Here is a 26,788-nt window from a genome sequence, read left to right on the forward strand (position 1 = left end):
ACAACCCTGTTATCAAACTGCCAAAGTCACGTGAACCATTGACATTTTGTAATGTTTCGAAACACTTATGACGTAGCGAAGCCACGTTTACTGAAATCACGTGACTTTGGCAGTTTGATATGTGCTCCGAACCACATTCGAAACAAAAGATTTGTAAAGCTTTGAAGCTTCATGAAGCAGTGTTTTGAAATCTCCCATCACTAGATATTGTTGAATAAATTTGTTTTTTGGTGCACAAAAGTAGCTGTAGCTGTTTTTTGTAAAATAATTTTGTCAGATAAATAGCTTAGAGTTTTGTTCTTCTCTCATATTTAAAATATTTAAAAATATATAAAATATTTTTCTCGTATTTTGAAGGTTTAATCGAACTTGTAGGGTCATTAAAATCCAATATCCCATTTTTGGCCACTACTGAGCATTTTATGAGCTGAACTGAAACTGAGCATTTAGTCTCAGTTTAGTTACTTTCTACACATCATTATCAACTGGAGAAAAAAAAAAGTACAAACTGAAGTCAAGACATATTCTGGTCTAAACAAAATGAAGATCTGAGAAAACAAAATAATTAACCAAGCCAAGTTATATAAGTCATAAATTCATTCACTTTGTTCCCTAGTATTGAGAACGCACAATCCAGCCATTGAGAGAATAACTGATCAAACATCCGAAAGTATTGACGTCATAAGTGCCCTGTCCTTGGCACGATTGTTTGTTGAATTTGAGGGGAGTAGAGGATGCCGACAATTGATGAATTCTTGATTCTTGTCTGAGGCCCATGAGGACCAAACTCTCCACAGGCCCAGCAGAACAAAACAGCCCAGCATCATCAAGGACAGCAGAAAAACGATTACGAGAATCACTGATATCTAGCAGTTATCAACATCACACCACCTGCAAAACATTTGCCTGTGGTGACGTCAGACACCCAAACTGAGAACAGCAGAACTTGTGTGTGATAGAGGATGCCGGTAAGCGGTTTTCTATAATTAGCACAGGCATTGCAGCATTAATACCCTGATGGTATATTCTTGCATGACTTATTTTGATGACCAATTTTGAAGCCTTACTGTTTTAATTCATAATTGATTCCAGTCTTCAAACAATTCATTAGGCAGAGCATTGTTAATTGCATATAAATATTTATGACTCCAAAAAAGCAAACAAATTGTGTCTCTGGAGAGGGTTGTTTTATTGAAATGACGAGGCACTCTCTGAACACTCTATCTGTACTCAGTTTCACTGCTCCGGTGTTGTCTAGTTTGGGTTTGTATTTCAAGGTCAGACATTACTGTGCAATGGGAACAGATGTAACATATGTTGGATTTCATCTACTAACAGTGCATGTGCACGTACTGTATTTTTCTAGCTGTGGATGTGCAATCCCTAATAATCTGGATTCATCAACAATTAGAAAGAGGGTTAGCACAAATTTAAGTGTGTACGCACCTATATGGAAAAATTTTGTGTGCAATTTTCCTGTGCACATAATCAATATTTTAGTGGATAAGGCTCATTGTCACATGAACATAACTTGGATGAATATAATTTAGTAGTTTTATACATTTCCTCTCAGATTTATACTGGCTCTATTTTTATATTGAGATTAAAGACCCTATAATGCCCCTTTTACAAGATGTAATATAAGTCTCAGGGGTCCCCAGAATGTGTCTGTGAAGTTTCAGCTCAAAATACCCCACAGATCATTTATTATAGGAAAATTGCCCCTATTTGGGTGTGAGCAAAAACATGCTGTTTTTGTGTGTCTCCCTTTAAATGCAAATGAGCTGCTGCTTTCCAGAAGAGGGCGGAGCTTTAACAGTTCCTGCTTCAGTTGCTCAACCACAACAAAGCTGGAGAATCTCACTCAGCCAAAATGAGGACTGTCAGCAACGGTGTTCAGCCTTACATTGTTCAAACCGGAGTCGGATACTGATGGAGAGACTCAGGAAGAAGTTACAACTTATAGAATGCAACTGGACGTTTCTGAACGGTTAGTGGATAAATTTATGTAGTAGCTGTGGAGTTGATTCAACTCGTCGACTAGCATGTGCCGTAATGTTAATCTTTTGTGCAAATCCAGCATTGAATTGACCCTTGTTTGTGACGGCATGGCAACAACACTCTATTAACAACTCTTCCTCTTCTTTAAAGCAACCCAACATGGCCTCACCCTGTTTGGGTAAGGTTTATGTAAATTTTATGGTAAGTGATGTCACAAACCCAGGAAGAAGCTTGTTGTAGTCTCTACCAGCCATTTGTTGTAGTCCTTAAACAGAGAATTCTTTAAAAGAAAATATCTCCCTTTGAATTGAACTTTGAGCGTCATAACTTTGCAGAGGTTTTTATGTTCAAACAGCAACATTACACACTAACTAAAGTTAAAAAAGTGAAATCAGAATCAACCACCACTTTAAATTATTTCAAACAAACCTAATGTCATAGTATTATTAAGATACTATTATTGTTTTTAAATGTTTTTTATTATTTACATTTTTCATTTAAAAATGTCTTTTTTGATTTTAGTTTTAGTTATTTTAGTGCATCAAGTTAAACAAAGTGAAAATGAGAAATGTTGCCTTGGCAACTAAATAAAATAAAATAACTTTATACTTCAGTTAATGTTTATTTAATTTTATGTAAGGAATATTTTCTTTCTTTCTTTCTTTCTTTCTTTCTTTCTAAGAGACTCAATCATGTAAAGTAAGCATTCAAATTATAGCCTATGAAATTTTCTTGGGTATAAATGGCTGAAATATTGCAGGAGCTCAGCTAAGTGACCATGTGACAAGTACTGGCATGTACTAGGTTTCTTACCACATGCATCAAATGTAACATTGCCATCTAATGGACAATAGCAGCTGTGACAGCTGACAGTGCAGGTGTATGTCATATCACTCATGTTTCTAGATCACAGGCAAATTAAGTTGTTTTTTTTTAGGACAATTTAATTTAAGAATGTTTCACCATCTATTGTAAATGTTAATAGCCAAAAGCTGCTGATATTTAATTTATTGCCAAAGCTCATATTAAAGAGTAATCTTTAAAGTCGGCATGAAATGGAAGTTGCGATAGTCTTTTCTTCTCTATTGTGACATATATCTGAGTGAAATGGCTTCTCGAGCAAGAAAAAATGTAGAGCAGGACTTGATTTTGTCCATTAGGAAGTGATTGGATTTTTGTCATCAGAGAAAAGAGATGACTCTACAAGAGGAAGGGGAAGTTATTTAAATTAAAGATTATGAGTGCTCATGAATAAAAAAAAAAATAATGATGTGCATGGATAAAATCAATTATAATACTGCAATACTCAATTAAAGGGGTCATGAATTGAGAAATCAACTTTTCCTTGAGTTTTTGATATAAGAGGTCATCGTACTAGAACTGAAAACTTCCTTGTTAGTCCAATAACAGCTTTTTTTGACACCAGGCCCAGCGAACGAGTCTATAGATGGGTGAAACGCTGCCTCCGCCGAAGAAATCAACACCTACTTCATCATTGAAACATTAGCCCCACCCACTGGAGTTTTAGTGAAATGACGAGGAGAGAAGAGCGATACAGGACTAAAAATAACATTACCTTTCAAAGGATCCTAATGCTATGAATATGGTTATTTATTTTCAACAATGTGAATGTCTCAGTTGAGCACTATTTATTTGTCTTCAGTACATTATTTGGTAAATGAATCACATTTCAGTGCAGGCTTTGCAAACAGACTTTTACGATATGGACTCGACAGTAATGCAACAACATGTAAGTAACTGTGTTAATTCTAATGCCTGATCTGATATGTAATGATTCATGTACAGTTAGATGTTTTTTGTCTATGTGTCAGTAAATCAAACCAGTGACTAAACGGCCAACTTCACATTGTTTCTCTTAGTAGAATGAAAATAATCTGTTATTCGAATGGTTATATATAGAAAGCGATCAAAGAACGTTCCTTTTACAGTCGCTATAGCTGTCAATCAAACAGTGTGAGTTAATCAGTAACTGAGTTCTGGACTCGCGGCAAAATTTTTATTCAACAAATATCTTAGTTAAATCGAGTTTGCACTGTTAGTTATGATGAAAGCATTCGTTAGTGTGCAGGAGTTGAGTTGCAATGACGAGATCACTGCTTTCATGCGCTCAACAACATGTCTGTGATTGGCTACAATGTTCATCACTGCAACCTTTCATGCCACGATCTAAATATAATGCCATAGATCTAAATGTAATGCTAATCAACACTTTTCACAATTAGTTAACCTTGACAGCTGTAATAGTACAAATGTGCTAAAAGTTTTCGAGAGAGTTATACCTAGCTATTTTATAGGCAAAGATGTTAGCCAATCACAGTCTCTCAGCAGACACGCCCCTTTAAACAGTGTACAAATAAGAGGGCTAAAATCAGGGTAGAAATAATGCATTTTATTTCTAAATTATGACAATTTTTGATGTGAAAAGCATACTAACATTATGTGCACCACAGGAAACATTATAAAACAATAAAACAATGCAGTTCATGACCCCTTTAAAAACAAGAATTGAATTCGTAGTGACTTTAATGGCTTTCCTATACAGCAAAAAATCATTTAATAACAGAGAAAAAAAAAATACTAGATGTTGAATGAAAATAGTCATCTGTTTAGAATGTGCTTTCAGTTGAGTTATCAAGCATCAAACATGCAGTGGCAGTGAGAGTGTGACATTTCACATGCACGGTGTGTATTTGTGTGCATGTGTGAATGAGTGTGACAGTTAGAAGTGTGACAAGGCACACATTTTTTGACAATAAATCTCAATATAGCACAGCCAGCCTGTGATTAATAGTTTGGAGTTCACACTTCACACACTGCACAATGAAATGTGTGAAGTTTATTCCAGCGGAAGGCTTTGTTCCATCTTCAAATGAAGCCTTTATTGTCACCTTTAGTGACAGCTCTCAGACTCCTTGTACATCGAGGGTTACATTTTGTAGAGCTTTCATTTATTGGTGAGTTACCTATGTCATCAGCAGGGGTAAATTACTTCAAAGGCAGCTGGGCTGCTAAAGTATGTTACCTCAAAAGTGAAGGTCAAAGAAGCCCTCAAACCATTTCCTATTTAACAGTTATGAATAAATCATAACCATGACACCAGACTCCTCTGGGTGGACAGTGAAGATTTCATTTTTTATGCATTACAGTAAGTGGAGTGCTTGCAAATAAAGTTGCTGTGAAAGGTACTTCATCTGAGGGTTGCATGTCTGTTTAAAAAAAAAAAAAAAAGATGAAATGTTGGTTGTGAGACTTGAATGCAAAATGATCTGCTTTCTTAACACATAATGAATAACCTGAAGTTTTGTAGAGGTCAAGGTATCATTGCTTTATTTTGCCAATATAGCGGGTATGCACATGACGTCACCGTCGACCGTTATGACTGCGGTTACGCCCACTGAGTGGCAAAAGACTGAGTGGCAGCATTGGTTTAAAGCGTGAATGCTGCGAAAAACACACAAAACACATCCAAAATGGGAAAGAGCTTTGTGATTGACTGTACAAATAGCTTTGACACAAAACCTGAGGTATATTTTTACAGACTGCCGAAAGCTACAGAAAAAAAGAAGCAAATATGTTGCTGCAATTCACAGAAACAGCTGGACTCCAGGCATAGAAAGATGTTTTGCAGTTATCTTTTTATGTCAAAATGTTGGATTTTGGGGTAAAATCATACCCTTTATATTGTATTGTTATATATTGTGTTGATAACTCATCGATTAAATATTTACCATCTTATATTTGACATAATTGGGTGGTTTTAAATAAACACTGACAAAAACTATACAAGTTTTAGGGCTGGACGATATGACGAAATATATAACATTGATATAAGTGATTACTCCAATTTAAACCTACCTATATTGTAGTTAGCCTATATAAAGCGTTCACAGGCAGATTTGCTTGATGTATTTCCCTGGCGTCAAAATCAGGCACATATAAATGTCAGGAAACACGATTCCTGGCTGCATGTCAATATCCATGGATTAGGTTTCTTTGACATGTTATAAGGAATACTTTCAAGCCCAACCTTTAGAGTAATCATTTGTTTTACTCGCGTTTTCGCAGTTTCCCAATTGCAGGTTCTTTTGCCACTCAGTCCAGCTGAGGGAGCGCGTTCCGGCGGGAAAGTGACGTCGATGCATACCCTCTATAATACACTCGCAAGACACTTTATTAGGTACACCTGTTCAACTGCTCGTTAACGCAAATATCCAATCACATGGCAGCAATTCAATGCATTTAGGCATTTAGAAATGGTCAAGACGATCTGCTGAAGTTCAAACTGAGCATCAGAATGGGGAAGAAAGGTGATTTAAGTGACTTTGAACAAGGCATGGTTGTTGGTGCCAGAGGAACTGGTCTGAGTATTTCAGAAACTGCTGATCTATTTTCACGCACAACCTATAGCAGAGGTCCTCAACCCTGGACCTCGAAATCCACTTTCCTGCAGAGATTAGCTCCAACCTGGATTAAACACGCTTGCCTACAACTGTGTAGTAATCCTGAAGACCTTGATTAGCTTGTTCAGGTGTGTTTGATTAGGGTTTGAGCTAAAACCTGCAGGAAAGTGGATCTCGAAGTCCAGAGTTGAGGAGAATTTACAGAGAGTTGTCCGAAAAGAGAAAACATCCAGTGAGCGCAGATCTGCGGGTGAAAATGCCTTGCTGATGCCAGAAGGGAATGGCCAGGTTCGAGCTGACGGAAAGGCAACAGTAACTCAAATAAACACTTGTTACAACCAAGGTATGCAGTTCAGTTCATCTATGAACAACACGTCAAAACTTGAAGCAGATGGGCTACAGCAGCAGAAGACCACACCGGGTGCCACTCCTGTCAGCTGAGAACAGGAAACTGAGGCTACAATTCACACTGGCTCACCAAAATTGGATAAGAGAAGATTGGCAAAATGTTGCCTGGTCTGATGAGTCTTGATTTCTGCCGCGACATTCAGATGGTAGGGTCATTATTTGGCATAAACATCATGAAAGCATGGATCAATCCTGCTTTGAATCAATGGTTCAGGTTGCTGGTAGTGTAATGGTGTGGGAGATATTTTCTTGGCACTCTTTGGGCCCCCTAGTACTCAGGCTACCTGAGTTTTGTTGCTGACCATTTCCATCCCTTTATGACCACAGTCTACTCATCTTCAGATGGCTACTTCCAGCAGGATAACATGCAATCTCACCAAGTTCAAATCATCTCAGACTGGTTTCTTGAACATGACAATGAGTTCACTATACTCAAATGGCCTAAAGTCACCAGATCTCAATCCAAGAATGGAGCACATTTGGGATGTGGTGGAAGGGGAGATTTGCATCATGGATGTGCAGCCGACAAATTTGCAGCAACTGTGTGATGCTATTATGTCAATACAGACCAAAATGTCTGAGGAATGTTTCTAGCACCTTGTTGAATCTATGCCATGAAGAATTAAGTCAGTTCTGAAAGCAAAAAAAAAAAAAAAGGGGGTCCAACCTATTGCAAGGTGAGTTTAGATTGTTTCACATGCATTTGGCAGATTTTATATGTAACATTTTTTGTTGGTTTCATGCATTTTTGATAAACTTTAATACCATTTTCAGCAAACGTTTTGAAAAATGCCAGATGTTGTAACAATCAATTAGAAATTACTAACATGCTTTCCTTATATTAGATCCATGTCAGTGTACCCATCTTAATCATTATTCTCAAATGTTTTTAATAATTTAAGGTAATATATTACGCAACCTTAACATGGCTGACCTCAAAAATATCAAAATGACTAATTCAGAAAGGTTAAACATGTTCTTCAAGAGGTGTTTTCAAGTCATTGTATATGCATGAAATGATTAATGTTTTATGAGTGATTAATGGTTTAATTAAAAAACAATGTTTTATAGTTTAATATTTCAAAAATGATGGTCATGTCATTGGACAACTTTTGTTTCACTCATTGTCTCATATAAAATGTGTTGCCATTAAGTAACAAATTTGTCTTTAATTTTTTAATGTTTTAATGTATTTAATGTAATTTTCAGGGCCAAGAGAAATGGAAAAATAATTGAGAAACAGTGGTATAATGTTGTGCCTCAGAACAAAATAACAAATAGGAAATGACAGCTCTCAAATTAACTAGTTCCCAATGACCTTCTTCTTTTCTACTCCTGCGGTGGTGGAATGGAAGTATGAAAACACGGTAATATAGACAGAGAGACAAATTAATAAATACTTTTATTTATACTGAATAGATCAAATTATATCACCCATGTGGATTATATGCCTGATCCATCTTACCATATGACTTTAGTAATGTGGGCGATACATTACATCTTTCATTGTCACGAGAGATGCAGAAAACCCTCTCACACGTGTAACTGTGTCATCAGCTGTATCAAATTGGTTTTGGCATTTTTCCACAGGCAAAAGGGTGTCTCATAAAGTAGGATTAAAGGAGGAGGCTTTTGCAGGCATTTTCAGCATTTGTGTCAGTGGAGCTGCAGCATGCTCTAATATATGAATTTAACATCTCATCCATGTCTTTTTTTTTTTTTTTTTCATTTGCTTTTGATCTGCTTTGATCTTTTAATCCCAAGGATCCAATCAACAAAACAAATCTCCTATCCACTAGTTATCACCACCCTTTTATTGTAGAAGGATAATTCCCATATGGAAGTATTTTTGCTAATGAATGAAAATGAAGTCTCAAAATACATAGTTAAAAGATATCACTCACATAGCACATGTAGTTAGTTAGATGTAAATCAGCAGCAGGACTTTTTTATGTCTTAACGTGTCGGATTACTTTGTGTGTTTTACAACATGGTAATAATAACATGCAACCTCACAAAACCATATTTCATATTTCACCCTGTTTTTAGGACAATTAATAATTTATGCATTGTGACATTAGTTTCAAGGCAGAATTCTTTCCCCAAAGATACCATTCTTGTAATCAATCAATCAATCAATCAATCAATCAATCAATCAATCAATCAATCAATCAATCAATCAATCAATCAATCAATCAATCAATCAATCAATCAATCAGTCAGTCAGTCAGTCAGTCACTCAATGAATGAATGAATGAATGAATGAATCAATCAATCAATCAATCAATCAATCAATCAATCAATCAATCAATCAATCAATCAATCAATCAATCAATTAAATTTGCTTTGTGGAGCTTTAACACAATTACATAAAATAAAATTACAAGGATTAACAATTAAAAGACAGTAACAGACTAAAAGCCTATATCATAAAGCATTTTAGAAGGACTATTCTTGATAATAATCATCATAATCAATAAATTGTTGCTAAATTTAACTTTTTTTTAGTGTATTACTTTTTATTATTATATGCAACTGTTAATTTCTAAAATCCACATCTAAAGGGAATTTCCTGTGACAGTGAAATTTAACATATTCCCCCCAAAAATCCTCATACTAATCTGTAAATAAATGAATAAAAAACCTTTAATAAATAAATTAACTAATAATAAATACATTTCTTATACTGTTTTGCTTCTTAAATTTGCTTTGTGAACTTTACACATCACATATTTACATTAAAATAAAATAAAGGATTAACAATTAAATACACAGAAACAAATATTTACCAAAATATACCAAAATTTATTCAGACACCTTGAACATTTCATTCATTAATACAGTTTATTCAATGTAGTTAAAAAAATGTAATAAAATATGACAAGACACAAAGAATTACTGTGACTGTGTCAGAAAAAAAAAATCTTATGTCAGATAACACTTAAACAAAAGGTCAAAGTGTCTGAATAATTTTTGGTTCCAAATTTTTTATTCATTTTACTGGTATTCCATTGTATGAAATTTTTTTGGGTATAATATATCACAGTTTACTTTATTTTGCTATACTCACGTACATAAATGAACTTTAGTGTCCTGCAAAAATAGTGAAAAATGTCTATATATATATATATATATATATATATATATATATATATATATATATATATATATGTGATTTTTAATTTATTTTTATGAAAATATATGATGTGTAAAGTTCACAAAGCAATTTTTTTTAAATAAATAGGCCTATTCTTTTATATAAAAAAGAGAGAAACAGAGTAACAGACTAGAACCCAGAAATATCATAAAGCATATCATAATCAATAAAATATTGACAAATTTAACGATTTTGTTTTTTCTTTTGTAGGCCTATTACTTTTTTATAATACTATACAGCTGTTAATAGTGATATCCACACCAAAAGAAAATGTCCTGTGCCTGTTTGAAAGTGAAATTTAACATATTCCCAAAAAATAAACAAACAAACTCCTAATACTACTAAATAAATAAATAATTTCTTTATTCCATTTTACGCAAGTAAGTAGTTCACTGCGTCCACCCCTCCGACAGCCCTCTCATGGTGCATTCCAGGAAGCTGCACTCTTCACTGAATTAAATCATCTGACGCGCGCTGTCTCCCTATTCTCGTGTGGAATGAGCCGTCCGAGCCGGTTGCCCGAGCAGCAGCAGCAGCAGCAGCGGCGGCGGCGGCACTGAGGCAGGTTGTTTGAGGACTGAATGTCGTACTGACTTCTGAGGGGACTCGCAGCCGAGACGGGGGACGAGGACAGAGAGGCTGTTAGGATGGCTTCAAACTTCAACGATATAGTGAAGCAGGGCTACGTGAGGATTCGGAGTAAGAAATTGGGGGTGAGTACAGTCAATATCTGCTGGACGTTACTGTGTGGCCAGTAATTTTGGGGCATCTGTATTTAAAAGAGCTTTAGGGAGCGCGCGAGGAGAGGAGAACATGCTATCAGTGTGCACGAGCAACTCATGCTACTTTTTGTTTTAATCTTAATGACTAGTTATTTCTTTTTCACCATATACTTATTACTCAGTGTATACATAGCCTATTGCTGAAATCCAGTTCTGATGTTATCCATCTGAACAAGTAGATAATTTGAAGCCTATTCTCATTCATTGGTTTATTGCTTGTGCTTTGAGAAAATATGGGTTGTTTAAACAAAACTTGTCACCTTGTTTCACCATAAACAGAGTATTTACTTTGAGCAATATTATTTATTTATTTAAATATGGTTTATTTTTAAAGTTGTAGACTTGCCTTGTCTGTTAAATAGATTTAAGTGTATTACATTTTAAAAAGTTAATCAAGAATCTGCTGTGTTCAGTAGTTTCTTTGCCTATGAGAAGACACATTAGTCAAGTCTACAGATGCAGCATCATCTGTTTATTATCCTCCTGATTCTGCAGCTGTGAACAGAGTGAGTACTGTAGGTCATCAGGTCTGTGTGATACAGCAGGTGAATTCATCCAACCAAGAAAGGTTCACTTTCTTACGCAATCATATGATGTGCTGTAAACTATGCCAATTATAGTTTTATTGCAGCATAAGGGGTTAAATGAGGGTTTTACAGCTGAATATATAGTATATATTGAAGTTTATTGGCCATCTCTTTTATGAAATTTGTTTTGGTGAATTTGGAAATATATACAGTACAATATGAATTTCAATATACAGCACAGTGCAGTAGAGCACATTATAGACAATATAGAAGCAGAATAAATAGTTATAAGAAATGTATATAATTTCATTTATCTATCTATCATCTATATATATATATATATATATATATATATATATTATGTATGTATGTATGTATGTATATACACAGTCAAACCGTAATCTATTCAGACACCTTGAACATTTCATTCGTTAATACAGTTTATTCACTATAGTTTAAAAAAATGGTAAAAATATGACAAGATCTCAGAGTTAAATTGTGTCAGAAAAAAATTATCTTAATTATGTCAGCAAAATATGGTCAGGTCAAAGTGTCTGAATAATTTTTGGTTCCAAATTTTTATCAATTTTACTGGTAGTCCACTGTATGAAGAATTTTGGGTATAATATGTCACAGTTTACTTTATTTTGCTATCCTCACTTACATAAATCAACTATAGTGTCCTGCACCCACTAGTAAAAATATATAAAAAATATAAAAAAAGTCAGAATAATTTTTAGTTTGACTAATATATATATATATATATATATATATATATATATATATATATATATATATATATATATCAATATATCAATATATATTCAATGTTTTTTATTTATTATATTTAATAATAATGGTAAAGATTTTATTCCTTCTACTCTAGTCGTTTTTTTTTTTTTTTTTTTTTTACAAAATTTATGTTATATATTATTATACTGTAAATAAAATGAACAAATAATGAATATAGTGTATTTGTCTTAAGTTTGAGACATGTCTGCTTTAGCAATAAAACAAATATAACTGAAAGTTCCAATCAATACTCAGGGATGTTTGTCCAAGATGGTTTGTTTTTGCTCCTGGACATGGGATATGAGACGTGAGATAAAGTGTTTTTCCACAGATATTGCTTACTCTAAATGCATTATTTGAAGTGCAGCTTCATATTGTGTGTTGATTTTTATTGGTCATGTATAAACTTACCAGCTGCATTTCAGATTCACATTAGCCTGTAAATATACAGTAGTGGTCACATCTCATTGAAACTAAAATAAAGAAAAGTGCTCTGTATTGCCACATCTACTGCATTGTTCTTGCTTGCAGAGCATAGAATTAGCATCTAATAGTACTGTGAAGAAATATAACCCCTCTCATTATTTTTCCATTATGTGCAGTACATCTTCATGGTCACATTTGCCATTAATTGAACAGAATGAATGTTTAGATGTGTTTAAAAGTTGCTTTGATATCCGTGTAAAACCCTGCCATATGAATTTACGGTTCAACGCACCTGACATTAACTGACCTTCTCACATAGACACAATGCCCTTTGAACCCACATACTCCTGCACCTTTGGCATTTTCCCATTTGACACACATCTGTGTAAAAATATAACCAAACCTTTAGCTATTATATAAATATTAGTATAAAAGTTAATGATAACCATCTGATAGAAAAAAGCAGAAATGTAAGGTTTAAAATGTTTTTACTGATATTTAAAAAGCCCCTAAACTGCACGTCTTTATCATTCATTTGTATCTGTTTGAGTGTAATCTGTTCATCTGATAAAATATGCTGATGAAACAGGCAGTTGCTCTTTTGAAGACTGCTTTAGAGGGAAGGACTACTTGTCTCATCAGTGCTGGCACAGTCTTTTTTTTAGTGCGAGTATCATGTTTTGAACAGCAGGATCAGCTTAGGGTTTCCCTCTGATGTCTCTCTCTGTTCCTCTTGTTTTTTCTTCTCCTCTCTTTCTCAATCTTCTGAGACCTAGAAATGTAATGCAATTTTAAAACTAAATGGGGTAAAAAAAGATACAAATTAAGTTACTTTTTTTGACACTTTCCATGAGGGTATGAAACATTTTTCTCCCTCTTTCAGTAAATGATCAAAGTGAATTGAATACATGCAAATGCTTAACCTCTGGAAAATATTGATCGTACAACCACAGGAGGTCAATATTATATGAGCTGTGTTATTTTCTATTTATTGTATTTATCTAAATTAAGCTGTCACTCAGTAGGCGTGAACTGTGACCAAATATTTGTTTGATCTTTTTTATTTATTTATTTTTTGCAATATCATGGGTAAATGAATGCTTGAGCTTGACGAATACAGATTTTACTATTTGAGTGTCACAATTTAAAGTATTTTATTAATGAGTTAATATACACTACCATTCAGAAGTTTTGATCAAAAGTAAAAACATTAATATTTAGAAATATTATTACCATTTAAAATAAGTTTTCTGTTTTAATCTATTTTAAAATAACAACATATTCCTGTGATGGCAAAGCTGAATTTTATTATAGTCTTCAGTGTCACATGATCCTTCAAAAATCATTCTAATATGCTGATTTGGTGCTCAAGAATATTTTTTATGATATTGATGATAATTAAATTGTATTAAATATAATACTTTCTTTGCTTCTTAAATGGGGATGGCCAAATCACTATTTTAAGAGGGTTACAAACATTTAAAGGTACAATATGTACATTTTCGCCACTAGAGGTCACTTATTCAAAATAAAGGCGTAGCTTGACGACGCCTTTATTTCGTGGAATCATGGGAGGTGTTGTCTTCACATCTACAGCCGGTGGAAAAGAATCGGGATGGGACTCGGGCAGAAGTCATGTTTATGGATGAGATTATTAACGTTGCTGTAGTATGAAGCAGAGCAGAAGTGATTGCTAATGAGAGACAAGCGCGACACACGGATCGAGAGCAGTGAAGCTTTTATTATAACGCAGTCGCCACTTCCACTTCTTCCGGTCAAGCGTATGTGAGGTAAAGTAGTGCTGTTTTATCATATTAGATACGTTTGTGTTGTTATAAAGTTGTTATAGTGCTACTCTGCGTTCACTCGGCGACTACTATGAGACACTTGTTGCACACTGCAGTAAGCTAGATCGATATTAGGCATGGTAAAACATGGTACTCGCGGTACATCGACAAAATGATATTTAAACAATTAGACTTAATGTGTTGAGCTATATGTAAGCAATAAAGTACGAGAAGCTGTGCTGTATCCTGAATAAGCCACGGCTGAAGGGTGTTGTTAGGCATGATGCAAAGCGGAGTGCCTGCAACCCCTTCAGCCGTGACTTATTCACGATACAGCACTAGCCTCAAGTACCTTATTGCTTTTATAAAACGGTTACCACACAATACAAATATTAAAGCCAAAAATATGTATCAATGCAACTTTCAAGAAGTATACTTTTCCTAAAAGCCTTCCTTCCACCGGAAATAAATAGTTCCTGACCATGAACAGCAACAGAGGTTACGTTATTATGCCATTAGATGGCGGCAAAGACTGTCTTTATGAGTGTGTCACTCAGTAGCGAAGACTTTTAAATTTAAATACTGAATTGTTGTGAACACGGAACAACTGACAAATGCTTTGACTAGTGCTGTCAGTCACGGGAAAACCCCTTAACTGCCAAAAGGACAAGATAATACATCGGACATTTAAACTGATTTTTATTATGAACATACAGTAGGACTAACCTGAAGGAAAATGCCAAATCTGAATGCAGGAAATAAACTCACTCACTCGATATCTTTTTTTCACAATACTCTTTTACGTAATACAGTAAGCTTCAAATAACAATATCAATTGAGAACATACAGTTTACGTTGCTAAGGGTGGTTGCTAAGGGTGTTGTGTAGTGATACACAGAACCATTGGGTGAAGCTGTCATAGCCGTGCTTTATTGTGAATAAAACACAGCTATTGACCAATCAGAATCAAGGACAGGAACTAACCGTTTTATAAGACATTATTCGTTTTCTGTCGATGAATGTATCCAAACAGTTGCTCACCATGGTTTCTAAAACTGGAAACCAAGGGTAACGCGGGTATGATGTCATTGATAGACAACGAAATGTCACGGTCTGTGTCCTGGTTAAAATTGCTTATTTCTCTGGATTTAAATGTTCTTGGAAACACCTGGGATAATGTAAGCACACAAGTCAACAAAATATATAACATTGCTCTAGTAGATTTTGGATATTTTAATTAAAAAAAATCTTACATATTGTGCCTTTAATATGTTTAAAACCAGTTGCTTTCATGTTAGGTTAATTTTGTGATATATAAAAGTTTATCGAACATACCTTATTGCTCTCCCAACAAAAATATTTTGTGCCTATAATGCTCTACAAAAGGCCAAACTGTACCATATTTAGGGAAAGTGATTTTTACACCAACTGTTTGTACAGTATGATGGATCACTTCAGTCAGTTTAATTTCGTTCTGCTCAGTAGACAGTGAATGGTATTACTTTACAGGCAGTCAGGACCTTGTCTATGTAAACTCTGTCCTTACTGAAATGCCCTTTAACCTGGGATAATTTCACGTCTCCTGTTCATGTTGTCTTAGTTGTCCCAGACAGTCACTGCTTATGACACTTACAAACAGCCTTATAATGCATTGTGAATCCATAGAGAATCAACCAGGCTTACCCTGGAGCAGTCGACTTAAAGCGGCCTTTCCTCTCAACACTTCCAGCAGAACTGTAATCTTATTTAAGCTGTTGTTGCAAGCCAGTACTTGACCCATATTTGACAACTGTGTTTTGTCATCTGTCTCTAAACGCACAGGCAGTTTAGTAATGCCAGAGATTAATGTTTAACAGAGATCAGCCTAACACAAGGTTCTGGACAATGAAAGTGTCTAGCAGTAAAGCCCATCTTAAAGGTACACATGGTCTCACTCCATGTCATGTCAAAGAGCTGGCAATGTGCAATTTGATATACATTTTAAATGTTTTTAAAATATTTTTCAAAATTGTAAATGAAGATTATTGGAGTAAATTTACTAGCAATTTTTGAGTGAAAGTTCTATACCAAATCTCAAGCCCTGGATATACGTTTTTTGTTCGTGCACAGTTGACCGCACAGCCTTCATTCGACTCATATGCATACACAGGCGTTTGACGTGCAGTTTTGAGCAATCTCTCTCCACGAGTTACAACCCATGTAAACATATTTGTATTCTTTCATGCTAGAATTGTACAAATGAGGGTACTTTCTAACCTCTTCGCACAATCACTTGTCTATGTAGGCCTCCATTGTCGCTGTAGCTTGCATGCGTTCTGGTCTGTTCTGTTTATGCAGTTTTTCTTTGACTACCTTGTGAATCGACGCCCCCAGGGCAGGGTTGCCACCTTGTGGAAAAACTGCAAAAACAATTAAATGCGCATGTGCGACCTGTGCGCACAAAGTACATGTGGTTACAAAAAAAATCTGCCGATGCGAGTACAGTATGTGCGTATTCTTCTGATTACAAAATTTACGTCGCGCGCACAAAGTCTACTTTGACAGGCCCTCAAACACACTGCAGTTGTATCTGAGACCTGGAAGAGCTCATGTTGTCGACATGTCAAGAAAATGCTGTTTTCTGCGCTGTGAAGGCAAAACCACTTTGCATGCACTTCTAAAGGATGAGGATGATAAAACCAATGCCATTTTTACTGTTCGTATCACTGTGTATCAAGTGATGAGGACGTCTGTGGAGCTGAAATTCAGATATAGTTATGGGCATTTCGTTTCTGACATGCACTATAAGCAGTAGACCGATCACAATCTGACCAATCAGAGCAGAGTAGGCTCTCGGAAAGGAAGGGTTTAGAGAGACTGAATCCTTTATCAAACACTGACACTGTGAGAAAAGAGGTGATGCTGCAATGTGTGTTATGAGAAAATTAAAGTATTTTTTTGACCTTGGATGCATGTAAACCTATTTTAGGAAAACTCCAAATCAAAATTAGTTACCTTTTAAAATAGCATAATTTAAATTAAAAATAATTTAAAAAAATTGAAAATGTAAATTTCACATTAGTGTCACAAATTTACATATTTGACTAGTGACCTAGAAATAATGCAGAATTTTAAATTATTCTTTATTGTTTAAATTTTTTTTTTAATTTTCAGAATACTAACATTTTTATTTTTTTCCAGGTTTAAATTAGAGCCCATTGCAAGTGTCCAGTTTCAACTTGAAAAACTGTATATGTACCATGCTTAATAAATCTGGTTTGTATAGGCCAAAAAAAAAAAGGTTTGGGCCATTTCAGTAAGGAACTATACCTTTAAAGGGGACTTGTTATGCACTTTTATAAGGTGTTTGAACACAGATGTGTGTCCATAGTGTGTGTAAACAACCAACATATAATGGTAAAAATCCACCCCCTTTTTTTTATAATCCCCATAAATCATAAACAGCCTCTCCAAACTAACAGTTCCATGCGATATTTTTCCCCCCAAAACCAGTTCAGTGGAAATCCCGCCCTGGAGCCGATTCTAAACATTTCATTGGTCATGTCAATCACAGTTACGATTGCCTACACCCAACCCTGATCCCTAATCCTACCTGTCACTGTAACCTCAGCCAATGAAATTGGTTGCAGGGCAGGGATTTCTGCTGAACTGTTTGGGCAAAAAAAAAAAAAAAAAAAGTTCCAGATTCTTCCCTATTAGCTTAGCTCCTCCCCTGAGTGAGCTGTACACAGTCTGCCATGTTTATCTCCTCGTCAGGGCATTTAACAGCAACATTTAAGTAAAAAATGTATTCTTATTAAAGCTACTAAAGTGATTTAATCAAGAGCAGTAAGTGATTTTCTGTTATTCTTTTGTTGTTTGGTTCATATTAACACTCTGGAGTCTGAGGTATCGCCGGCGATACCACCTCGATTTTTTCTTACCAGTGTGAAAGAGACTCAAAATACTCTGTCAATGTTGCACATACAATTAAGAGTTATACACCATTTTAATCTGTGGAATATCTTCTTTTATTTGTGTACACTCACAAAATGTTGTGCTTTTTGCAAAATAAAGAAAACTAACATGATGTGTGATCTCTCGTCTCCCTCTGAACGAAGTCCAATCTGATAGTTCTCAGAAATACTAATGACACAGAAATGAGACTTATGTCTAAAAAAACGTCAAATCGAAAACAAATATTCTCTGTTTATGTAATCTGTATGAAAAGAGACATGTCAGAAGTCCGTGATTCAGCTCATTATCCGCTAATGCGGCCACACCCACGGAACGAGCACTATTCAGATGCAAATTCTGAGGCAACACATGTATCCATCGATGCAATCATGTATTTATTATCTTGAAAAGTGTTTTGCATAGCCATAGTTATCGATCTCTGGAGGCCTCTGTTAGTTAGGTTAGTTCCTGGATTGTCACATGGCCTTTTCTTCCTTAGGAGGCATTTGTGGACTAAAGGTGCACAGAGCGCCCTCCGGCTGCAAGTATGAATTGAAAACAGTATCCAGCGCTCATAGTAATGACAATAAATATTGAATAAATATTACTCCTCTGTATAGAAAATTGATATAAATATATGAGAATCCATCAATGAAATGCCATAGAGGTAACATAATTGTTCAGACACTTTGCATCTAAGAAATACATTATATTTTAAAGTATATAATAGAACAGTGGTTCTCAACTCTGCACATTTTGTATGTCTCTCTTATATGACACACTCAATTCAGTTCGTGCAGACTCTCCTAATGAGCTGATGATCTAAATCAGGTGTGTTAAATAAGGGATACATACAAAATGTGCAGAGCAGTGGGTCCCGAGGACTGGAGTTGAGAAACACTGTAATAGAATACCATTATTTTAAATTGTAATAATATTTCACAGTATTGCTGTTTTTTCTGTATGTTTGATATACACGATGATGAGCTTGAGACATGATCACAGAGGGTTTTTTCACAGCCTACCTGACTGAAAGGTCTCATTATTATGCAAGTCATTACAGGTCATTCTTTTGTCTTCTCAGGTGTAAATTACAGGATTATTCAGGATGATTCACGCCTCCATGCATACTGTGTTTCTTGACAAAATGTGTCTTAGAAAATTTAAATCTCTCTATTGTTTTATATAAATGAGTAGGTAGGATAATTTTTACAGAATTTTGAAGCAAAAACTCTAGTCTACAATCTCCAATACCCAGAAGTCTTGTGAACACATATATAATATTTTTTTTTGGCCTTATTTCAGTGACTTAAGTTTTTTTGTTTTTTTTCAATAACCACGCATAAACGTTATTCCTTCAAAAATACAAACATGTACATACATGTTCCTCACATATTATTGTAGCCTAGTTTGTGCTGAATACAGTGTAATGACACTTTTTCCATTAATATGTTTATGAACAACTGAAAAAAGCACAAATGTCAGGGCATGTCAAAACTTCAGACTCCAGAGGGTTAACAGCATATATAGCAGTAGGTACTGTATATTACGCTGCTGTCACTTTAATACACAGATCTAATATACATATGTGATTTCTTTACTTTGTTTACGTTCACAGACATAACAGACTGTGTTTATGTGAACTTTGTGTGTTTTTGACATAACCTTGAGTGTATTTGACAGTTTAAGCTCAATTAGACGTGAAAGAGAACTTACTCACGGAACGCACGGTCTGCCACATGCTTTGGATGTGTGCGTTCAGAAAACCATATATTAAAAGTTTAGACTGTTATGGTTTTAAAATGCATGCAAATAATTAACTTTCATGATGACAACTGCAATGTCACATGAGCGTGGCTGCGATAGAGATGATAATCAAAACCAAACAGGTGTTTGTTAGTTTTTGTCAGAGTATCCGAGGCACAGGTTGTATAGGCTCCGCCCTCTTCTTGAGAGCAGGATGGGGAGCAGCAGCTCATTTGCATTTAAAGATACATGCACAAAAACAGCATGTTTTTCCTTACACTCAAAAATGAGACACATTCTGGGGACCCCTGAGACTTATATTACATCTTGTAAAAAGGTGCATAAAAGGTCTTCTTAAACATTCAAACCCACACTTTGCAAATATTTAATTTCAACTATGTGCTAACTAAACCTGCACACCAATTCTTTTGTGACCACTGATGTACTGTATGGATGCTTAATATCTGACAGCAGTTTTGCATAATTCTTTCTAGTGTCTCTTGTGTGCACACAGCTACATTACATGTTACTATGCCATATACCAATTCTGTTTTCATGTTCATGCTAATAGTGTTTATCCAGCTTTCATCAAATTGATTCAAACAAAGAGCGGAAGATAAATTGGAGGCTCTTATTAGGGCTGATGAATTGCCCCCCACAGCAGCGGAAGTGGCAAATGTTATTCAGAGTGAATAATGCTGCACTATTGTGCCATTTCTCTCGCAGATAAATCTCCTCTCAGTCTTCACTCCAACATTTCACATCATCGATCCCTGCTGTTTTTAATTACAAAACACACTTTTGTTTTGAACAGGAGCAAACATTACTATTAGCTGTCAGGGATGCGTGTGACACAACTGATTGTATAGTTTCTTCAATGTTGAGTGAGCCAGTGCTGTTTGTGTCATTTTATGTTCTTGTTCTCACAACACTCTGAGCAATTATTTATGTATTTTGTACTGTTTTCATTCTTTATACTGTCTAAGTTAAATAATCTCGAAAGAGCAAAAGGGAAAAAGTGAGGAAAAGCTTTACACTGATGATAGTCAGAAGTCTTTCATCCAAGGTTATTTGAGATCTGCCATTTAGCCAATCATCAGACTGAAACATCCTGTTGAATCTGAAAAGAGCCCTTTATCTTTGATTTTTGCCATCTTCTTAACTCAGTTCAGACTACTAGACTGAAGCTTGTCACCTTTTCATGTTATAAAGGAAGAGTTCACACAGAGATTCTGTCAATATTTACTCACCTTCGTGTCAATTCAAGCTTGTTTTGTAGAACACAAAAGTGAATTTCTGAAGAATAACTTGGACAGTTTTTTCACTGTAATGAAAGTAAATGAGAACTGGGGATGTCAAGCTCCAAAATGACAAAAAGCCCCACCATAAAAGTACTATAAAAGTACTATATTTCAAGTTTAACTTTTTATGAGGAATACAGTATATTGAAATTGAAGTCACTATTCACTGAAAATCTCGACTATCTTAACTCATTGACTATTTAACAACCCACTGAAGTATTGACATGATAGCATAACACAGTTGCTGCAGATTTGTCAGCTATGCATCCATGATATAAATCTCCCGTTCCACCGCATCCCAAAAATCTGGTGACTGTGGAGGCCATTTGAGTATAGTGAACTCATTGTTTTCTTCTCTCAGTTTTGATTTGAGCTTTGTGAGATTGCATGTTATCCTGCTGGAAGTAGCCATCAGAAGATGAGTACACTGTGGTCATAAAGGTTAAAGGGTAAAGGGATGGACATGGTCAGCAACAATACGCAGGTAGGCTGTAGGCTTTCAGTGATGCAGAATTGGTACTAAGGGGCCCAAAGTATGCCAAGAAAATATCATTATATACCATTACAACACCAGCAACCTGAACCATTGATACAAGGCAGGATAGATCCATGCTTTCATGATGTTTATGCCAAATTCTGACCCTACCATCTGAATGTCTCAGCAGAATTAGAGACTCATTAGACCAGGCAACGTTTTTCCAATCTTCTGTTGTCCAATTTTGGTGAGCCAGTGCAAATTGTAGCCTCAGTTTCCTGTTCTCAGCTGACAGGAGTGGCACCCGGTGTGGTCTTCTGCTGCTGTAGCCCATCTGCTTCAAGGTTTGACGTGTGTTCAGAGATGAACTGAATTGCATGCCTCGTTTTATAAGTGGTTATTTGGGTTACAGTTGCTGTTCTATCAGCTCGAACCAGTCTGGCCGTTTGACCTCTGGCGTCAACAAGACCTCTTTGCCTACAGAACTGCTGCTCACCGGATATGTTCTCTTTTTTTGGACCATTTTCTGTAAACACTAGAGATGGTTGTGCATGAAAATCCCAGTAGATCAGCAGTTTCTGAAATACTCAAGACCAGCCCGTCTGGCACCAACAACCATGCCATGTTCAAAGTCACTTAAATCACCTTTCTTTCCCATTCTGATGTTCAATTTGAACTTCAGCAGATCATCTTACCATGTTTAAATGCCTAAATGCATTGAGTTGCTGCCATGTGATTGGATGATTAGATCATTTGCGTTAACGAGCAGTTGAACAGGTGTACCTGGCCCACAGTGATGCTATCATGTCAATATGGACCAAAATCTCAGAGGAATGTATACATTGTTCCAGCACATTGTTGAATCTATTTCATGAAGAATTGAGGCAGTTCTGAAGGCAAAAGGGGGTCCAACCTGGCATTAGCAAGGTATACCTAATAAAGTGGCTGATATGTGTGTATGGTGTGTATGGTATGTATGTAATTTTAGAGAAGACATTAGAAAAATATTGCAGTTAAAAAGTGATTAAACACAGAAGCAAATATAAAAAGAATATATTGAGGCACGGGAGACAGTATAATCCATAGTACAAAGATAAAATATTGCAAATATTACAAAATATGACATTAAAATGTGTATAAATCACTTGTTTTTCTAAGGTAGCACCATCCAACAGCGACACCAGCAGGTAAAGTTACAACGGGAGTCCGTGTCTTCCTTGCCTCCCCTGAGCCCATTGAGTTTTAATAAACCCCTTTAAGCGTGTGGTGGGTTTGGTGTCATCTGAGAGGAGGCAATGCCTCCATCATGCTATGATTGCCTTTGGTTGGATATGATTAGTTTATGCGATAAATCCCGCCTCTTGTTCTCGTTCGTGTTCCGCGTGTCCACCAATCAGTCTGAATGAAATAAATGGTGTTAATGGGAAGACGAATTACGAAAGTAAACAACTCACCCACTGAAATATCACCACATTATCACGTCAAAATAAAACTTGAAAATATAAAACTTGAAAAAATAAAATTTGTGAGGACTTCAGGCCTCATTTCAGAGCGACATTTGGGCCTCACAATATAGGTTTTTTTTTTTCCGGGGGAGAGAGAGACACACACACAGTCAAACCCAAAATTATTCAGACATTTTTTTTTATATTTTTGATATATTTTTACTAGTGGGTACAGGACACTATAGTTCATTTATGTAAGTGAGGATAGCAAAATAAAGTAAACTGTGACATATTATACCCAAAAATTCTTCATACAGTGGACTACCAGTAAAACTGATAAAAAAATTTGGGACCAAAAATGATTCAGACACTTTGATCTGACCATGCTTTGCTCAAGTGTTATCTGACATAATTAAGATTAATATTTTCTGACACCGTTTAACTCTGAGATCTTGTCATATTTTATTACCTTTTTTTTAAACTATAGTGAATAAACTTTATTAACGAATGAAATGTTCAAGGTGTTTGAATAAATTTGGTCATTATATACAGCATATTGTATATATTCTCAATGAAAACTCAATATATTTATATTTTATGAACTATATAAAAAAAAAAAAAACATTCTGTCTTTACCCATATGTATATATATTTTAAGATTGGAAATCTATTTTCTTGCCCCTTGAAGTACATCTTGTAATATATTTGCATTTTAAGGTTTAAATGAAATATATTTTCCTAATCTGAGTGCAAAATCATATTTTCTCAGAGAAGGAGAGATGATAAAACGGTCTTAATTAATGACTAGCATACCCTGTAAAACACAGTTGTATGGTTTCTAGTCTTCAGAGACTTTTTCAATTTGTATGGAAAATTTTCACCTCTGAATGAACGTACCATAGGTCCATTCACCCAGCCGCTGTGTCTTCTAATCATTTGGTACGCATTAATCATGTCTGTGTCTCCTGAGTCTTGCTCATCTCTAGTCATTCTGCTGTCTAGTGTCTCTTAGCACAGCACAGTACAGTATGTGCTTTGGATTAAAGCAACAGCACCCAACTGGCCAGCCCAGCCCATCTCCAGTCATGCTAGCATGGCCCATTGAACACACTTTTGGGGGTTTTGTTTTCCGCAGGGCAATTTTATTTCACTGTTCTATCACTCTTTTTCCCACAGAACATCTCGGTTTTCTTTTTATACCCCCTCCTTCTCTCTCAAGCTGAGAAAGTTCTTGATGCTTCAGGCCTCTGAGAATTTGCTATGTGGACATGCTATCTGCTTTCCTCTGCCAGAAGCGAAAATGTGTTTTTCATGCTACTTTGTGCTCTCAGATAAACCACAATCCATAGTATAGCTAGACTTTATTCTTTTCCTCATAATTTCATAGACCGTGTACAGTTATGTGTAGTTATGACCCTAGTTTTAGGACACTATGTGCCTTGGGACTGCTTCAAAGTTTATTTATGTAAACATGTCTCTGTATTACAAGATAAAACGCAAAAGGCCAGTGATATTTTTTTTCACTTTTTTATTTTGACTAATAAGTTTTCATATTGTCATGTCATATTCATCATCTTTTTTGCACCAAATGTAATTTACAGACTGAAGTTTCTCTTTCACATTGAAGCACTTCCTCAGAGCTTGATTAATTTTTGCCAAAAATCATGTGACATCCAAAGCTTGGTTCACCTGATAACCATGTGAATGCTTCAGTGTCTTGTTCAAAAGGAGTGAAACCCAGTGCGGTTTTCCTTCCTCTTATTCATTTTATTTTGTTTTTAACAATAAATACTGAGCTCAATGTTCATTTGATTATAAAATAATAGTTGAATTGGGCTGGGTTATGGTTAAAAACAGAGAGATCACAGATTTTATTTATGTATTTAAAATAAAATAAAATAAAATAAAAATAAATTAAAATTAAATTAAATTAAATTAAATTAAATTAAATTAAATTAAATTAAATTAAATTAAATTAAATAAAATAAAAGCTGCAGGCCACTATGTAGACTGTGCTGAAAAGCTTTGAGTAAGGAACCTTTTTACGATACAGGGGAGAGGAAAGCCTGGGTCCTTCGCAAAGCTTTGTTTAACCTTCACTACTTTTTGAGACTCTTTCTGCAGGCTACATTGTTATGCCTGCAGTTGGCGGCAAGCGACTCTCTTTATGAAAGTCACTGAATCATCAAATCAGTTGATTTGTTCAAAACCGCTGATTCATTCAGGAATGAAACACTTGAGTGATTAATTGAATTGTTCACTCACCCCATTCTTTCAAACAATGATTCTTCCAGTAACACGTTACTGTGTTGCTCTGAGACAGAAAGTGCCTAAGTTACTTAAAGGGTTAGTTCACCCAAAAATAAAAATTCTGTCATTTATTACTCACCCTCATGCCGTTCCACACCCGTAAGTCCTTCGTTAATCTTCAGAACACAAATTAAGATATTTTTGTTGAAATCTGATGGCTCCGTGAGGCCTGCATAGGGAGCAATGACATTTCCTCTCTCAAGATCCATAAAGGTACTAAAAACATATTTAAATCAGTTCATGTGAGTACAGTGGTTCAATATTAATATTATAAAGCGACGAGAATATTTTTGCTGCACCAACAAAACAATAATGACTTATATAGGAAGCATCGGAGCACAAATGAATCAGTGTGTCGAATCTGCTGTTCAGAGCGCCAAAGTCACGTGATTTCAGCAGTTTGACGGTTTGACATGCGATCCGAATCATGATTCGATATGCTGATTCATTATGCTCTGAAGCTTCCTGAAGCAGTGTTTTGAAATCGGCCATCACTAAAGTCGTTATTTAGTTTTTTTTGGCGCACCAAAAATATTCTCGTCGCTTTATATTAATATTAATATTGAACCACTGTACTCACATGAGCTGATTTAAATATGTTTTTAGTACATTAATGAATCTCGAGAGAGAGGAAATGTCATTGCTGGCTATGAAGGCCTCACTGAGCCATCGGATTTCAACAAAAATATCTTAATTTGTGTTCCGAAGATTAACAAAGGTCTTATGGGTGTGGAACGGCATGAGGGTGAGTAATAAATGACAGAATTTTCATTTTTGGGTGAACTAACCTTTTAATAACTTCTACTTCTTCTTACTTCTTATTTATTGAACTTCTTATTTATTGATGTAACATGTAGTCAGCACGGACAAAAATGAAGAAGATAAAAATAGATAGTCTTTATTTATGATGCAAAATACTTAGAGGATCACAGTAACAACATATGAGAAATTCTAACTACATAAATCATAAATGAGGACCGACAAAGGACTGAACGTAACGAGTATAAATACATGGCAAACATAATGAAAGACGGGTGCAAATTATAAGTAACCATAGAAAAAAACTAGGATATAATCAATAACCCAGAAAACCAAAACTAAACAGACCAGGGAAACAGGAACTACAGGAAACAAAACAATATCAAAAGTCCATAACCATGACAAGTGAAGCAGTCATGCTGTTTTCCCATGCTGATTTTCAGGAAAAACAGCCCTCTTGCTCATTTGATACTACTACACAAAATAACTTCTGTATTTTACAGACTGTTATTGAT

The 26,788-nt window shown here is 35.3% G+C and overlaps 1 protein-coding gene across 2 annotated transcripts in view; it reads left to right on the forward strand.

Annotated features, from left to right (window-relative positions):
* The first annotated feature begins 10,455 nt into the window (after nt 1-10,455).
* dok6 (docking protein 6) overlaps nt 10,456-26,788 on the forward strand; it is a 101,942-nt gene continuing 85,609 nt past the window's right edge. The window contains exon 1 of one of the 2 annotated variants that reach the window (XM_048174784.1): nt 10,456-10,700. In XM_048174784.1, the coding sequence (XP_048030741.1) occupies nt 10,635-10,700 (66 nt within the window). In that variant the 5' untranslated portion in view covers nt 10,456-10,634. The remainder of the gene's footprint in view (nt 10,701-26,788) is intronic. The other variant, XM_048174783.1, reaches the window with a different exon arrangement.

This window comes from Megalobrama amblycephala, linkage group LG22, assembly GCF_018812025.1.
Source record: "Megalobrama amblycephala isolate DHTTF-2021 linkage group LG22, ASM1881202v1, whole genome shotgun sequence".
NCBI lineage: Eukaryota > Metazoa > Chordata > Actinopteri > Cypriniformes > Xenocyprididae > Megalobrama > Megalobrama amblycephala.